The following is a 17710-nucleotide window of genomic DNA, read 5'->3' as shown; positions in this document are numbered from 1 at the left end:
CTCTCTCTCTCTCTCTCTCTCACACACACACACACAGTCTCTCTCGCGCTTTCTCTCATCCACCCACACAGTGTTATCTGAAATACACTCTCATAGAATATCCCTGTCTGCTTCTCACACACAGACACGCACCCCCCTCTCTCAGACTCATACAGCCTCAGCTCCTACACACACTGAATCTCTGTGTCTCTGTCTTACACACACGCAGTCTCTCTCTCTCACACACACACTGTCTCCCTCTTCTCACGAAGCACAGGGATCGATAGCTGACCCCATGGTTTGGCCAATGCTTTATTTATCTGGCCGAGCAATGATATTATCGGCCTTAAACGTTATATACAGCAAATGTCTTCCTAAATCAACAACAATAGGATAGCTTACAGCAACCGGTCTGGCCTCCCTTAAAGAAGACCCCTCCCTTCCTTTTTTACAACTGGGGATATTTTATACCCTGTAGGTTTGGATTTGATCCATTGCTTTAAGCTTGACGGAGGGCTCTGCAGACAAGGAGATGTATATATACTATTATACAGCCATCACTGAGATTACTAACAGCGCTTCTCTTGTCACCCAGCCCGCAATGCTTTGAAACACTACTCACATTATCCTTATTTTTCAAAATTGGGGTGGAGAAGAAGATACTGTTTCCAGTTCTCCTCTTTGTTAATTGTTGTATTTACTAGCAATTATGTGTATAAAGCGATTTGGTATATTTCATGTTGCGCCTTTGTTTTGCTAATGGAAACCACGTGAGGGTGGGGAAAAATACCATCCCCCCTTCCCCCGCTATGAAGTGCACTTCCTTCTCCAATTATGCAAGTATTTCTATTTTAGTGACCACTGTAGCCAGGTCAGAAGCAATAAACTGGGCGCAATCACCCACGGTCATAGATTTTACACCGTGAAACCTTACAGCAGCTCCCAGCAATATAGTGTACTTGTAACTGACAGGGAAATAGAATAATGTTTCCCCACCCTAGCCCTGCTTTAACTTGTTTTACAGGTGGTTGCACCTTGCACCAGAGGAACGATGAGAAAACACCCAGCAGGAAGTTCAGTGGTTTTGACCCAGTCGTCAAGCAGGCACCCAGAGAGAGTTAGGAGAAATAGCTATAATATCGAAGGCACCTTGGCCAACTGTAGCCTTCGTGATCTCTGCAGTTTCCGCCTTATTCTCCAGCTGTTTTGCGCTGAATGCTCTCTGTGACCGGAGGGGGAGACTGAAATATTTAGGGGAGTATTTAAGTCCAGGTCCTTCAATGAAAAAGGAGAAAACCCACCAAAGTTGGGAAATGGTTTCGCTGACAAGTAAGGATAATAAATGAGCGGCGCTTTCAGCTAGATATCTCAGACGTGAAATTGCGCCCAGCTGGTTGTGTAAGCAAACAAATAGTTTCATGTTAGGGAATCTCGACTTGTGACTTGATGAATAGGACACGACAGAGGTAAATGGCTCTTTAACTCATTTAGGAATAAAACTCTTTGGCTTCCTAAGTAAAAGACCTGGTGACGCCATGGATCCCGTGCGAGGCCTTTAACAAGAGTTTGATTAGTTTCCACTTGTGTGCCCATATTCCCCCTACCCCCTTTAAAAACAAAACCAAAACCCCGTCTTCTCTCTGGAGTGATCATCACGTCGTAGATGTTGGGAAACCCGGTAGGTTTTCAAGGTGACAGAGCAACGTGCTGGCGAAGAGGAAAATGTTTAAGAAAAGCAATCGTTGAACCACTGGAAAATACTAATTTTCGTTCGCTCTGACCCACGTGATGTAAAACCACATCAAAGCCAATGGCAGCCATGCTCATTAGAAAAGGATCACATCTGATTGTTTTCAGTATTGTTGGGAGCTCATTCTGTTTCTAAACTAAGAATAAAACCGATGTAAAGCAACAGGAAGAACAGTGCGATTGAAGAAGAGATTTGCCACTGCTCCAAATAAAGCGCAGATCAAGTAAGCTTCAGGTTCAGGAGTGTAAAACACCACAAACTAGCCTCGTGAATAGTCAGAATGTCCCATGAAACCGAGGAAGTACCTCGCCAGTATCTGTAATGACCGTGTACATATCAGGAGGGGACCTTGTTTCTGAATGTCTCTTCGCTTGATTATTGGTGGTGTAAAAAATCTCGCTCGCTCTCGCTCTCTCTCTTCCAATAGGCTGTTCCACAAGGCGGATAATGTGCTCTCGCACTAGTCTAGCAGTTCCTTGGGGAAACTTCCCCTTTTTGATTTATAAGTGAAGCTTGTGTCTACAACAGTTTAACTCTACTTCAAATAAGCTAAAGTTCTCAGTCGCTCAGTGAGCGTGTTTGTTGAAAAGGGAACGTCTGACTCATATGTCACAGGTAATTTTTTTAAAGGAAGATACTTTGGGTTAAGCCCTATGCAGCTGCTAAAATGTTTGGAGCCAAACAGAGTTTCCTTCGCATTAACCAAAGTTGAATTTACTTTTCCTTTAGTACTTTTACCTTTTAATGTAACTTAAAATGACCTCAAGCCATAGGCATTCGTAAAGCGCTTTCTATAATAGCCACTATTTATTTCGTACTAAAAGAGCGTTTTACATATAGGAGACCCTGCCTCTGCAACTCATTATTAAATTCGCCCCGTTAAGTGTGCAGTAAAATGTGCCACTTACAAGGCTTTTTAAATTCCACCTCATTCTGAGGGACTGAAGGGAACTTGAGGCCATCCTTGTCTATCCTGTGAATGTTTCAAATCGCTTTCTTCTCTTCAGGTTAAGGAGATTGACTCAGAACTGCCAAAACTCGACTCACAAGTTGTCTGAGCAACACAGGCAAATGTGCTCCCCAGAGTCGTGTGGCTATGTATTGAAATATACACAGAAAAAAGGATCAGATACAATTCCTCACTGCACGTATTTAAGACAACAAGAACAACACCGACCAAACCATCACACTTGCACTATTTATTAAAGCTCCCCGAAGCGTCAGACGTCATTCCGTGACAGTCTACCACGAAATCCTTGCATCAGCAGTGGTTCGACCTACCATTTGGAAAAATTTCCAAATATTTATTTGATTGGACATAAAAGGCTTAATTGGGGAGTGGGAGGAGACCAGCTAGTTAGTGCGACGCCAAAGGTATATAGCCCTTTGTGTATGTTGCTATCAGGGCTCTCTAAACCCCTGCATTAACATAAGTATATACGTTACACTATTGCTGGGTTTCTGAAGTACTTTGCCGCTGACAAACTTTTAATGAGCACATCCTGTTACTGTAGCGGGAAAACCAAACACCTTCTTAGTGAAGAAGTAGCCAGTGGCCTACTTTTTTGCAGCCAGTAGAGCAAACCCCACTGTATTTAACACAACCAGGGACACCATCAAAGCTATGAAGTTCTCTAAGAGGGGGATGCAACGGAGTCAAAGAATGAGTCTAAGTCTAAACAAGATAACACCGAGGAGAAATTTAACTCGAGCTGGCTTTAAAACGGTACATGATACGGAAGAACAAGTCATCAGAAACTTATGAAGGGACCCTGGCCCTTCTCCACATCAACATTGTAGCATATACTGTGTGACTGTGACAAGTGGTACAATATTTTCAGCAAATACATGAATGCCCAGGAACTTTGAAAGTGGCTAAGGAAAATGTTCACAACCACAATAAATATTTTATAGTTAACACTTCAGAACACAATACCGTGTATCAGCAAAAGTTTAATAAGGGAATAAACACTTCTTTCTAATCACATACATGGCAATAACTGCATCTCTTACACCTCATCTAACCTGCAAGTTTCGTGGCAATCGGTGGGCTAGTATTATTCATAAACATGAAAATTAATTGAAAAATACGTTTCTTACCTACGAAAAAGTTTATCTATTTTCATTAGTGGGATAACACTGTAATGAATATATTTACATCTCATTGGAGGAAAGCTAGATCTCTCTTTGCTTCGAGCCACTGTATCCCCCGGCACCCATCCCACCAAAAACAATGCTGAAGGATTACTTTCAGTATTTCCAAGTGCTGAGTGTCTGTGTTCAGTGTCTGCCTTTCCCTTTTCTCTCTTTCAGAGAGGCTGGTGTACCCTCTCTCTGGGGAAGTCAACCAGGGTGAGGAACAGAGCTGTCGCCTATTAGCGCTCATGTGAGTTGGGAAGAGAGAAAAGTATTTGCGTCTAATTTCCATCCTTGTGTGCCCAGGGTTACAATAATCATACACATAGCGGCTACTAGGGAGACAGCCTGAGTCTCCATATTGAAATTGACTTTACCCCCATAGAATGTCTGCCCGTAATGTTGATTATCCAGATGTAAGTGCTTACTGTATAGAACTGCTCTCGCTTCGGATCTGCTGCGCCTAGAATATTAAAAAACCCCAAGCGAGTTGGATTGAAGGATCTTGTTAATAAATAATAATAATAATAATAATATAATTAATAATAAAGATCTGGACAGTAAATTAAAAGAAAACCATTGCCGATCACGCCTCAAGTTGAAAATCCTGCCTGGTCCGGGTTTGTTTGGAGGGCGCGGGAGGTGTGTGTGGGGATGTTATTGTTAAAAGATCCAGCTTTATTAATACGTTAAGAAAGAGCTCCCTTGGCAGTATGTGTTCTTACAGCTCCGTCTCAGATCCTATAAAACATTAATGCACTGAAGGCTGCTACAGAGATCAGCACCACCGGCTAGAAGCATTGTGAAGCCTACACCTTTGAAGGGGCTCCATTATGGAAAGGATTTTTTAAAAAAATTTTAAAAAAACCGGGGCTTTTGTAAACCTCTCAAATTTTCATTTTATAGATCTACAGCACAATAATCCATGTAGGGTGTGTGTGTGTATGATACACGCATACACACCACCCAACAAGCAAACCTCTAGTTAGCTTTCTGTATTAATGGGGTGGGAATACCCTTTACATTTAGTGACTAGAGGAGAGAAAAAAACAATAACACCGATCATTTCAGCACAATATAGCAAATGCCGCTCACAATCAGAACACACAGTGTTGGGTCTTTGAATTCTTGGGAAAAAAAACCCACTAAGCTTTTAACAAACGAATAACAGGCAAAATGACTACAGTATACCTTATATTGCACATCACTGCACAATGATGGTAGAATACAGTGACTTCAAACCTTGCCCAGGAATTCCAAAAGGAAACAGCACTGTGTAAACTTAGCAGAAGCTTCAACTGACAAGAAAGGTGTTTCAAAAAGCGTTGACCAGGGTACATGCACTTAGCTTTGTGATACAATCGCAGATAAATTGATTCATCTATGACATTGAACTGTTTGTGTTCCCATTTGTCTCTTAAATCCTAAGCTTGCACACTCAAATAAGTTTTGGAACATTGTGTGTTTTATACAACTTTGTAGCTCCCTAGAAGTTTTTAAAAAAGTTCTCCCATTTAATCCCACTGGAAGTTAAAAGCTAGGGAGTATACGTTTGTAAACTCTGTTGGCATGGTCAAGCAACAAGACTAATGAATTTTTTTGCTAAATTCTTTTATTTTTGTTTAAATTCTCACTTCAATTTTAATTCTTGAAGAACAGCTTCGACAACATATATCGCACTCATTATAAGAAGCAAAGGGTTATATCAAAAATTATTAGTATAGAATCACAGGAAACCTGGTTTGGAACCAGAAAAAAATACAAAACAGATATAGATACATAGACACAGGACAATTGTTTTTTTTATAATTATTTGGAAAATGTTATTTTCCCCTAATTCTTGTTTCTTTTTTCTTTATGCGCATACGATGTTTTAAATTTTACCAAAAAATGAAAATAAAGACTAATATTTTACAAAATGAATAACAATGTTCGTGGTAAGTGTTTGCGTGTGTGTGTTTTCTACACAAGATTCAGTTCAGCGTCAATATTTTTTTGTTTGTTTCTTTGTTTCTGTACAGAATATATCCACATCAGTCCACAATAAATCCTGGAAGATCCATTATTCTCCTTCTGGTTTTATTAAAATTCCCTCGGTCCTTTTTCCAATATTTTCCACAGACACAAGGTCCTTTCTTTTCCTTTCAAACATGGTCACAGATCTGATCCTACACGAGTCTTTATTTTTTTGTTTATTGTCTGCTTTCCCCCCCTCTCTGTACCCCAACTTTACTCGGTTCGTATATTTCTGTTTGTGTTGGTCCTCAGTGTCTCTATGGGGGTGTTGGCTGTGCTCTAGGAACACTGGATAGACATGTAAGGCCAGTTGAAGCTGCTCCCAGACAGTAACATATCTCTGATGAGGGTTTCAATGGGGGTTTTACCTACCAAGCGGACGAAGAAGAGCTGCTCGATGACTGAGGACGAGACGGTGCGCAGGGAAGGCAGCCTCAGGAGCAGTTTGCCGAAGCGACTCGGCTGGTTGGGGTACTGGCTCCTTACGTATTCCTCCAGGGCGCATTGAGATTTCTCTTGCAGGCTCTCGATATGGGCAGCATCTGACAGGCCACAGGCATCTGCCCAGGCAGCCACACACCAGGAGGAGACAAGGGGGGAAAACAGTTAGTTACTCAGTAAGCAAACGAGCAAACAGCACACACACACACACAGGGACTAAATACACCGTCCCACCGCCCCTTCCAACCATCACACCCCCATCAGCACCCAGGCAGGGCCAGCCGAACAATCACACCAACAGCCGGAGAGAAGATCAGGCAAAACCTCCCTTTGTGTTTCTTCCTCCACCTTGGAAATAAATAATGTAAGAGGCTCTCTCTCTCTCTCTGTGTGTGTGTGTGTGTGTGCGCGCGGGGGGTGGATCTGAAACCACACAGCCAAGCCACAGCAACCTGTCCTCTGTCAGGAGACTATCAGCCTCTGAGAGGGGAGAGAGAGGAGGAACGGGGCTATTATGCTCATGATTTTGCTTTAATCTACACACTGATGAGTGTTGTACCATGAATACAACTCAACCACAGAACCAGGAGAGCCATTGTTTGGATTTATACTAAATGTGGCCTGCATCTATGCTGCATGCTAAATAAATACATACATTGATTAATTAATTCAAATACGCCGAGTTTCTGGACATGGCTGGAAATCCGAACAAGTCAAAATGCTTTCGCAGTATGGGATTTTGAGTCTCTTGCCCGGAATCTGCAGTGCAATGCCAAAGAGAAAAGCTGCACTGCTCTCTGTATCTAGGATCAAGTAATTGAAAATCGGTCACATCTTTGTAAACTGTATAATAATCTAAGAGGAATATGGCTCAGTTACTCCAGCCTGTGCTAAGCAGACATCTGCAGCTATCAGACATAAAGCTGGAAGCGGCTGCATGAGCATTGTCTAAATGTGACCAGAACTATATCCTTCATATATATATATATATATAGAGAGAGAGAGAGAGAGAGAGAGAGCGAGAGAGCCAGAAGTATATCCTTCATACCCAGCAGAACGATGCGATCTAGGCAACTGCATACTAATCTGAGAACATGAACTGGAAGCCTCGTATCTATCTATCTAAAATTCCAAAACAGCGAATTATTGTGTATCAGCTGATTAGTTGAGAGACTTGCTCAGGAAACTACCGTCAGTGAAATATAATGGATTTGCCCCTATAGTTCAAATATCCACATTGTTACGTTTATTAATAATAAATATTTTTAAAACATAAGGCTCACAGGCAAGCAGTCAGTTGCAGAGCGGTTTACTATAGATCAAAGCCAGACTTTGCTAATATATAGATCTGTATATGAATTAATGCATGTTAATGGCCCCAAAAGGACATTACAAAATTGTGAATGTAAATTTATGACCCTGGAAAGACACAACAAATTATTCAAAGCAAAAATCTCTGGCAACTGGATTTTTGAAGTGTATGTCTTTCTATTTCAAGAACTGAATTTAAAAAGATTTCTGAACACCTTCATCTACCATACTATAGCCTCGAGCAAAAATACAAATAAAACAAGCTATGATTCAAGAACTTCTGAGGAAAGGAACCTTTGACCTGAGCTACGGACTAGGCATCCCTCAGATATACTATTATCCAAGCCAGACTGTTTTGCTAATCCATACTGTACCTCTAATGCAGTGTTATTTTGCAACATATAAAGCACCAGGTTGCAATATCTATATCTATACCTGTATCAAAAGAATAGGCCTGTTCTTGTTTGAAATATATATCAAAAACATAGTCCTGTTCATATGCTGATTGCCACAAATCACACTCCATATTTACATATATCTTGGTATTTTACATGTATCATCTGCTCATTATGCAATAGGATCCTATTCAACTTCCAAACAATGCAATATGAAAGGGTCTTACTGATAGCCCAGCAGATTTTTTAGGCCCCATATGTCATACCCTTAAGGTTAGTAAAATATTTATCAGCTATTTACGATAAGTGCACCTATACTGCAGAATCACTGGACAATCAAGATTGGGAAGTTACTTGACAGAAATACTTTAAAAAGGGGGAAGAATACGTCTTAGGTTTTGTATTAGACACAGAAACTCTTACAATTTTCTAATGCAGATAATATCTACTCTCGCTTAATTATTTGAAATGCCCCTGGCATATGTGTTTATTTGAATTTTATTTAGCACCCTTAAAGTTTTTTTCCCCAACCGCTTACAACAAAGATTAAAAAAAATTAAACACTATATGGTATAAAACCGATTAGAATATTGAGTTCGGAAAAATGGAGTATGTGTAAGAAGTAATGCAATACATATTTACCATCTGTGAATTATAGCTCAGTTAAGAAATGGAGGGCTAATGTGGAAATTCTGGGTGTCTCACTTTTTATATGGCAATGTGTCAATAAGGGAGAGCTCAATATTTCTTCGTGCAGTCTATGGAAAAGAAATTATGTAAATAAATAACCATCACTGTTCAGTACATTCCAGCCTTATCATGCGATGCATTCAGAAGAGTTTAGTGTTCAGAAAATATAGATGTAATCAGCTGGCATATAACTAGAAATCAATCTAGTTATTAAAAATAGATTTATTGAATTTATGTTATTTTGTCTGGTCCCTTCGTGGGAACTTTTATTTATTAGAAGAAAAATGTAGGTGTATAAATTAATAACGTTTTTTTTTTAAAGAGAAGTACGTTTGGGTCACGACCTAGTTCTTGGACGGTGTCCAGCATTTTAAAGATTAAATATACTATTCGGACGCCAAATGTAAAAAACACACCAGGATAACCTCATGCCAGCTTTAAATACTCAGTGCTAAGTAAACTGCTTTGGACAATATGTCTAAAAATGTCTTTTCCATCAGTCAAAGTTTGCTTAAAAGTTGGATGACTTCGAGAAAGGTTTCCCATGAATTCCCCTCTGGCTAGCAATCAAACCAAGTTTAGTCAAAAGTGGAAATGTGTGTTTGGGGGTAAGGGAAAGGGGTAAATTACTACTGACAGCTGTATTTTCACCTTCTAATATGTCCCATGCTATTCTGCTCCAAAATAATATTATTGTTTCCTTCCTAAACCCCATTCATCTCTTTAGCCAATTGCTGGAGCAAGCTCCTCCCTTGGTAAATATTTCATTATATACTTGAATACTTGACTATTAATATATAAAGAAGGAGTTAATAAAAAAGCCACCAGTTACACAGCTAGCTCAGGTCCAGAATTTGGGGGAAAAGATGGGGAAAAAAACCCCACTCTTCATTTGGGGCAAACGCCATTCAGGTGTCTTTGCTTTTAATAACTACTAAACACCACACCAGTTCTCCCTCTATTTTACAATAATTTCTTCAATATGTGTTTAAAAACAGAAAGGTTCTCAGCGATTGGTCTGTTTACTGATGTACATTCTGAAATGAATGAGTATGGAATGTAAGTCTGCAGACAGACTCGAGTTAAATCAGGCTGATAAATGCTGCCCAGTCTCTTTGTCACTTTTGAAAAACATGTTTCCATCAAGAAGACTTATTAAGATAAAATGCATTAAAATGTCAAGATGGCTAATCAGTAAATCTCCCATTTGTTTTAAGATCTGTACTTTATCCTTCGCAAAGAAAGATTCCCTCCAACACTACAAGACTGCATTTGCACTGAAAGTAAAAGGGGGCAGTCAAAGTACATGTCTCTGACCACCCTGCATACAAATTAGATACTCCTGTCTAAATAAATTATCTGATGTTCAAATCGATATTAATACTACATTTGCTACATTACAATATTGTGCAAATTTAAGAGTCATTTTAATACCATGTAAATACTATTTTTCATGCATGAAAGGCAACAAATATTGATGGATTATAAACTGCTTACTGTTAAACAAGGCCTTTGAACGATTTGCCATCTTTGTTCAAGAATGCTTTTAATTTTGATTCAGCCTAGTTTCAACTTAGATTTATTAGAACTGTTTATTTATTGCTAGATGGGAGGACTGGTTCAAATAAGGAAAAGACAGAAAGAAAAAGAAAATAACACCGAGTGGCTTTTTATCTTGCTTTGTTTATATTTCCTATATTTTCCGCAAATTGTTCCTCTTTGATGTTTATGTATTTCCCTCTGGAAGGTTACAATAATAAAAGATGTATTATAGTCTTAGAGGCTACAACCAGAACACTTCAAAGCGAAGTTAATACACTTTCCTGCAAGTTAATTTCAACCATCTATCATGAGAAAAATTGTTCACATGCATGCATGCATGTTACCACCTCCTACACTTAATTTGGTATTTTTTTTCAGGCAATCTGTTAAAATTCCAATATTTGTGTGGTTTGCATAGCAAAAAGATTTCTCTATGGGCGGGTAAGCTGGTACATAACCCCCTTCCTCCTCCCCCGTGACTTTCTGTTTCTATTGTTGGGGTTAGCTTTTTTGGGTTGTTGGGGTTTTTGTTTTTGTTTTTTTGTTTTGCCTTTCTCTTTTAGATCGAATCCATTTTTTACGATCCTCAATAACCTCTGCAACTGCAAACATGAATGGTTTCCGATAAGGGGAAATCAGGCAGCAATAAATCAGTATGGTTTATGATTTATTTGTGCTTATGCCCTCCTTTTAACACTCTCAGGGAGAACCTCCTTGCCAGTTAAAGTGCCACAAGAAACCCAGATCCCTTCTCTCTCTCTCGCAGGCACACAGTCACTCTCACACCCGCAGATAGATGGTAATATTTCTCTGTTTTTCCCACCTCCCCACCCCGCGTTATCCAAGGAAACACAAGGAGCACAAACCCTGGCAGTGGGGGTAATGGCATATAGTGTGTATAGAACTCCAGCCATCTACAGCTCTTCCCATAAACGTGGGAGCCACATTGATTTGCAAATCGAATGGGTTTTATTAACCTAACCCCAACCCAGACTGGCTGAGTGGGGTGGGGGGGAGCGGGGAGAGTATCTGGGAGGTTTGACCCTGTGATTTTGCTCTTGCTGTTGCCTAGCGATCTCTTTCGCCTTCTCCGACCTCTCCCTTCAGCTCCCCCAGCCCCAGCCCTTGGCCTCTCTCCCCCCAAGCACACTCACCTGATGTGAAGAGGACGATGGCTTTGAGGCAGCTGTACTCCGCCGAGTCGACGTGCAGGGCCTTGAGCTTCTCCACCTGCTCCTGGAAGATGCGGATGTGGTCCATGAAGGCCACCACCCGGTCGGCGGACATGGGCGAGGCGTGCAGGCCGGCGGCGGCCAGCAGAGGGGCCACATGCAGGGGCATGGAGCACTGCGCCGCGTTGAGCACGAACAGCTCGCTCCAAGTGAGCCGCAGCAGGGCCACCTGGTCGGTGATCTGCAGGTCGGGGAAGAAGGGGATGTTGCGGGCCCACTCGACGGCGCTGAAGAGCAGGCGGGCGGCCAGCTCGCAGATGTTCTCGATGCCCATGATGTTGTTGGGCTGCATGCACTGGCTGCCGTAGCGCGAGGTGGGGTAGGGCTCGGCCCGCAGCAGCAGCGAGATGTATCCCGACAGATAGCAGTGGCCGTTCAGAGGGTCCCCGTTGGTCAGCGCGTACTGGCCTGGGTTCGGCTGGGTTGGAGGCATTCTTCCTCGCTGAACCGCTGACAAAAAGAAAGAGAAAAGGAGAGGAAATGTGCATCCAGGAGGCTTGCAAACATCGCCTAACACGTTACAGCCGATCCGGAGACAATGCAGGGCTTATTCCCACAGACACACACACACACACACACACACACACACGCACAGAGAGCTATAGACAGCATATACACATGGAGCAGTGTATACATAACAGGCTGCATCTCCTTACCCTCAGCCCCTGTACAGGCATCCCGGCCCATCACCAGCACAGCCAAAAAAATAAAATAGAATACAAATTAAAAATAAAAAAAAAATCTCAGCCAAAACAACGAGACAATCCATCCTCCCCCCACTTGCAGCAAAAGGAAAGCAACCAGCAAAACACAAATAAAAGAAATCCTCCGGATTGTAGCGTGGTGGCTGGGGTAAAAATCCCAGCAATCTGGTAAAAATAGAGGTACCATAGCTCTTTCTTATTTCCCAGTCCATTGTCCGAGGAGCATGTAGATTTACAAGCAAATTGTTTTTTAAAAAAAGAAATGTGTCCATATTCTTCAAAAATACCATCCAATTATCCTTAAAACTGGATCAGGTCACAGCCCCCCACCTAACCACGTCTAACTTTTTATTACACGGAGCAAGCATCCGATACGTGCCCAGCAAAGTTCTCACTGAGAGAAGGAAGAGAAAGATTAAATATTCGAAGGGGGGGGGAAGGGTCTGAACTTACAGTAACCAAACATTAGTGAAAAAATGCGATGGTTTAATTAATATCTTTGCTGCGCTGTTGCAACTGCAAAAGCCTGTAGACAGCTTTGCACACTGAATGCACAAGCTTGCAACTGCAAAAACACTGGATTCATTAACCATCTCAATACAAAACGTAAGCATGCTTTGAGTTCCTAAAGCTGACCAAAGTTTTTTTTTAGTGTGTGTATGTTTTACTTCATCAGTGTCAGTGTTCTAAACTGCATGCAATGTAAACAAAGGCAATTCAAGGAGAAGATACGGCTACTGTGGTTTATTACGAACACGCACCTATATATAGTTTATCTTTTGCAGTTTAGAGCGTGCAATATTTTCGTAACTTTATCCTTTATTATAGAATTGATGAAAACCTAAATTCCAGTCGAGCCCTCAAAATCTAAGTGGCTGGACTCCTTTTCCCCCCTCTCCACCTAATTATAGTTTTAAACTTGGCAGTTATTTTTCAATTAAATGAAAACACAATTCTAAGTTTGCTTTTTTCCCCAGACGCCTGCAAACAGCTCCCTGAAGCTACAAATGAAGTCGTCATATGTGCGAGCTCTTTCATATCTGAAGGAACTCACTTTCTTTTCTAGTGGCATATAAAATATAATTTTAAAGCTAATTAAAGTAGCAATCCCCACTCCACAAAATTGACTGTTTCGCTTCTTTGCCTATAAGACATCTTTAACGATAGTCACAAGATGAACTTTAACTGTAAACTGCTAAATATATTTAGAAAATATAGGGCAGCAAGTCTTGCTACAGGAAAATGAGACATATTGCAAGCAAACACCAAGAACTACGCTGAAAAAAATAGCATTTGCAATGGTGAGGAGCTCATGCCAGAAACAGACTATGTATAATGCTAAAATCAGAAGGATCAGTAAATATGCTGTAAATTGTAATTTGTATGCAGTATTTAAACAGAGGGTGGAGTTTGGTGGAGAAATAAAATGAGCAGCATGCTAAAAAATGACAGGACTATAAAAACGGTTCAGTCACAAACTTTCCTTTGAGAGCATGGAGTAAAAGAAGGCCAGATCTTGCAAGAGGCAGACTCTACCATACTGGCAAGCACAAGGAAGCTGAGATACAGTAGCATATTTCTCCCCCCTTCCTTTCTCTCCCCCTCTTTCCCCCACTTCCATGTCTTTCATCTTTCTTTCAGGAAAGATGATGGTGGAAATTGATCTACTGCGAAGTGCTGTGGGGTTTTTAAATGTTATATATGGAGGGAGGGGGAATAGAAGGAAACCCATCTTGTAAAGAATGATGTCCCCCCAGCCTCATGCCAACAATAGACAAAACCACATACACACGGAGAGATTATACTAGTGATACCGGAGAAATAATAAATATTTAGTGACTGATCATCATAATAAATTCCCATCCCAGTGAGCAGGGAAGGGAAGTGTGCGGCGGTGGCGGCGGAGGGGGGAGTAAAGGAAGAGGAGGAGGGCACCAGCGCAAAGCAAAAGCCTGGGTGCAAAGCTGGAGAGGGATTGCAAGCATACACCCCGAGCTACAGGGAGAGGGAGAGGAGAAAAGGGAAGAAATATTCACCTTCCCGCCTCATGCCCACTTTGAGGCACTTCTTGAGGCGGCAGTATTGGCACTGGTTGCGGTGGTGCTGGTCGATGGGACAGTTCCTGTTGGCACGACATGTGTAAGTTAAGTTCCTGCGGACGCTCCTCTTGAAGAAACTTTTGCAGCCCTCGCAGGTGAATTGGCCGTAGTGTTTGCCGCTGGATTTGTCCCCGCAAACCACGCACTCGATGTGCTGCTGGCTCTGGCCCGAGCCCTGCTGGCTCTGGCCCTTGTCCCCGGCCGTGCCCGGGGTGGAAGGGGGTCCCGGCTGGCTAGGGGTCTGCGGGGTGTGCGGGGCCGCCGAGGCCGCTTGCTGCTGCTGCTGCTGATCCCGGGCCGGCTGAGCGGCTGGGTTGGGGCCGCTCGGGTTGCCCCCGGCCACGTCTTCCTGCGGATCTCGCCAGCTGCTAACTACCATTGCCATATCTCGGGCCCAAAAAGTGCTGGGGAGCTGCGCTTCTGGCGGAGGGCTGGCGGGGAGAGGAGGGGGGCGGGGGGGAGTGGGTGGCTCGGATTTGGGGGAGAGAGGAGAGAGAAGGAATCTTGCCTGCCTCTGCTTCGGCGGCGGCGGCGGCGGCCCTTGCGTGGCTGCTGCTTCTTGTAGCTGTTTCTGCCGTTTTCCTTCTCTTTATTTTTGCAACCCCCTCCTCTCTCTCTCTCTCTCTCTCTCTCTCTCTCTCTGGGGGGGGGAGGGAGGGAAGAAGGATTTTTTTTTTGTTGGTCCCCCCTCTTCTTTTTTTTTTTTTTTTTTAAATATGTGTTTTTCCCCTCAAGTTGCACAGCGAGACGCGGCCGGCCGGGCTGCGGGGCGAGGCATGCAGGAGAGTCGCACGGGGGAGGCGATCGGCGGACACACACACACACACCCCGCGCGCACCCGCCACACAGTCCGAGCGCTAGGCGTGCAAAGGATGGGCAGGCATAGAGGAAGCTGGAGGAGGAGGAGGAGGTCGGTGCTGCCGCCGCCGCCGCCGCCGCCGCCGCTGCTCGCTGCCGGGGCCCGGCGGGTGCTGGTGCCGCGTCTTGTCCCCAGTTGCCGCCGCCGGCGCTCTGGGCTCTTTTGGGGGCGCAGGCCTGGGCGAGGATGGTGGGGAGAGAGAGAGAGAGAAAGGCTGCCGATGATCAGGGGATAAAAGTGTCCGGGGGCCAGGTCCAGGGCAAAACGCAGTCAGCCATTCAGGAAACCAGTCTTGGGAAACGCGATCGAGGAGGGATTGAAGATTAGACAGTTTGATGTTGTTGTTGCTGTTGGTTGTTGTTTCTCTCTCGGTCTCTCTCTCTCTCTCTCTCTTTCCCAAAGAAATACAAAAGCAATTGGATGTGACTAATTCGCAGCGGAGACGAATTCACGGCGAAGTGTAAAAAAATAGAATATGAATAATAATGGCACACGCAGAAAACGAGAGATCCAAAGTAGGTCGAATAAATAAATCCTCTTCTTTCCCTCTTTCTTGCCCCTTCCTTCTTCTTCGGTTATAATACACGGTGCTGGTCACAAAAATCACTGGAGATCGCCTGGAAAATGTTCTCTCTTTTTTGCTCAGAAAAAGTATTTCAGCTAAAAACTCATCAGCCAGGACCAAAAGCCTCCCCAAAATTAATTAAAAAAAAAAGACAATAATGGAAAAAAAATAATGACGGTATTAAGATATGAAAGCGTCCTCTCTCTCCCTCTCTCTCTCTCTGGGCTGCTGCTGCTGCTTCTTTTTTCCCTTTTTTTCCCCCTTTTTTTTTTTTTTTTTTTTAGTTTCACCTCTCTCTTCTCCTGCAGGAATGAAGCGAAAGACACTAGGAGGAAGGGTAGAGAAAAAGAAGAAAAGGAAGGAGAAAAGGGAGCTGAAGAAAAAAAAATCTAATAGAATATGCAAGAAAGGGGGGAGAGAGAGAGAGAGAAAGGAAGAGAGAGAGGGAGAGAGAGAGAGAGAGAGAGAGAGAGAGAGAGAGAGAGACCCAAAAATGAATGCGTTTAAACGGGAAGACTAGCAGAGCAATGTTTCCGAAAGGGGGATCTGCGCGAATGTCTGTATATAGTGAACTTTGACACTACTATTGAAACTGACACGTTTCTATGGAGATCGCTGCCTTATATGGAGCTCATGTCAAGGAGCCAAGAGAGGGGCTGCTGGCAACTGATAATCAAAGGCGACTGACTGGTCAGAGCCCTGAATTGGGGGGAGAGAAAATGGGAGGCTAAGGTTAGCCAAGCCTCCTTCACTCCATTGGTTAAGAGGCCCCCCTCTTGTTTTTTAATTCTCTGCTACCTACTGACTGGGCTGGGGAATGGAAGGGGGGGGGGATTCTTCTGACAAGCGCAATTTACATTGAGATCGCCCTGCGCTGCTATTTACTTTGAGACCTGATTAGTATGGGTCGTCTATGGTCATACACACTCACACACGCACACACATCAAACGGACGGGGGGTGGAGATGCATTGCGATGGGGGAAAGGGGAATTAAAAGGAAATTATTGTGGCTCACGCTGAAAAGTTTTTTTTTATTATTAATCAGATTTCTGTATGTTTCCAATTGAAAAACCTTATTAGGAATTTTAATTACTGAAAGTAAAAAAAAAGTGCTTTGTGTAATATATATATATATATATATATATGTATCGATATATAGATACACCCACTTACATTGCTTATTATATATGTTATATATATGTATGTATGTATGTGTGTATATATATATATATGTATATAAACTTCAACTTTGCTTTTTTTTTTCTATACCACCGTTGCTGGCTCCCATTTATTACCTAAAATATTCTCCTTCCTTTGATATTTTTAATTACGATCAATGACACTGGTGGAATTCTCGGTGTCGTAAAATGAGAACAGAACTCAACACTTTCCCCTGGAAGGGTTACAATTAATTACGATGATGATGATTACACTTTCCAATAGTGTCCCTTTCCAAGGCTGTTTAAACAGGCAGCAATGCTTCAATAATTAGTAATAAAACAAAAGTAAGTTCTCGTTTTGTTGTCTGGGAAGATCAATGCTTGTAAACGAAAGTCCCAGGAAGAGACAGAAAGAGAGAGAGAGAGAGAGAGTGAAGGTTGGAGTATGTACGGGGTGGGGGTGTGGGGGGGTGTTCTCTCTCTCTCTCTCTCTCTTCCAACTGTCTAGTAATGGAATCGCTGGATCCGGCTGCCATCTAGCGGACAGGAACCGAGCCTAGGAACTGCAGCCCAGCAAAGTCCCCAGCTCTCCGCTTCCTCCTCAGTGCACAAAGCCCGTGCCTTTTGTAAAGCAGCAGGACGCCACAAAATCTTTTCATTACTTTTTTCAAAATAAAGAAGCAGCTTTGGGGCAACAAACCTTTTAAATTGTATACCTCTTCTAGCCTCCTGTCTCCCATCCCTTCTTCCCTGCAACGTCCCCAGATGTGCGAGGTTTTAAATGCGCTTTGGTCGAGTGTCTGTGTGTGACAAAGAAGAAAGAAACTGCA

General features: G+C 42.8%; 1 protein-coding gene and 1 long non-coding RNA gene across 10 annotated transcripts in view; one reads left to right on the top strand and one right to left on the bottom strand.

The window, feature by feature from the left end:
* Nucleotides 1–3664: 3664 nt before the first annotated feature.
* On the bottom strand, nt 3665–16274 carry NR2F1 (nuclear receptor subfamily 2 group F member 1). Of its 2 annotated transcripts, none has more exons than XM_073344473.2 (3): nt 14233–16274; nt 11415–11942; nt 3665–6441 (listed from the first exon to the last, which is right to left on the bottom strand). In XM_073344473.2, the coding sequence occupies exons 1-3, from the start codon at nt 14678–14680 to the stop codon at nt 6161–6163; spliced, it is 1257 nt and encodes a 418-aa protein (XP_073200574.1). In that variant the 5' UTR covers nt 14681–16274; the 3' UTR covers nt 3665–6160. The 2 variants fall into 2 exon arrangements, with proteins under 2 accessions (XP_073200574.1, XP_078708932.1); XM_078852806.1 differs by lacking the exon at nt 14233–16274 and adding an exon at nt 12149–12561.
* LOC140911441 (uncharacterized) overlaps nt 14108–17710 on the top strand; it is a 66362-nt gene continuing 62759 nt past the window's right edge. For 7 of the 8 annotated variants that reach the window (XR_012158962.2, XR_012158961.2, XR_012158960.2 and 4 more), the window contains exon 1: nt 14108–15669. This is a non-coding gene — a long non-coding RNA (uncharacterized LOC140911441). The remainder of the gene's footprint in view (nt 15670–17710) is intronic. The other variant, XR_012158957.1, reaches the window with a different exon arrangement.

Source organism: Lepidochelys kempii, chromosome 5, assembly GCF_965140285.1.
Source record: "Lepidochelys kempii isolate rLepKem1 chromosome 5, rLepKem1.hap1, whole genome shotgun sequence".
NCBI classification, from domain to species: domain Eukaryota; kingdom Metazoa; phylum Chordata; order Testudines; family Cheloniidae; genus Lepidochelys; species Lepidochelys kempii.
Note: the sequence above shows the minus strand (reverse complement) of the source record. Positions and strands in the feature narration are given on the sequence as shown.

Excerpts from the sequence above, each read along its gene's own strand:
- NR2F1 (XM_073344473.2), bottom strand. The coding sequence starts at position 14,680 with ATGGCAATGGTAGTTAGCAGCTGGCGAGATCCGCAGGAAGACGTGGCC. Across the intron at positions 11,943-14,232 it reads AGTGGGCATGAGGCGGGAAG|CGGTTCAGCGAGGAAGAATG; the intron begins GTGAATATTTCT and ends TCTTTTTGTCAG. Across the intron at positions 6,442-11,414 it reads CATCGTCCTCTTCACATCAG|ATGCCTGTGGCCTGTCAGAT; the intron begins GTGAGTGTGCTT and ends CTGCCTGGGCAG.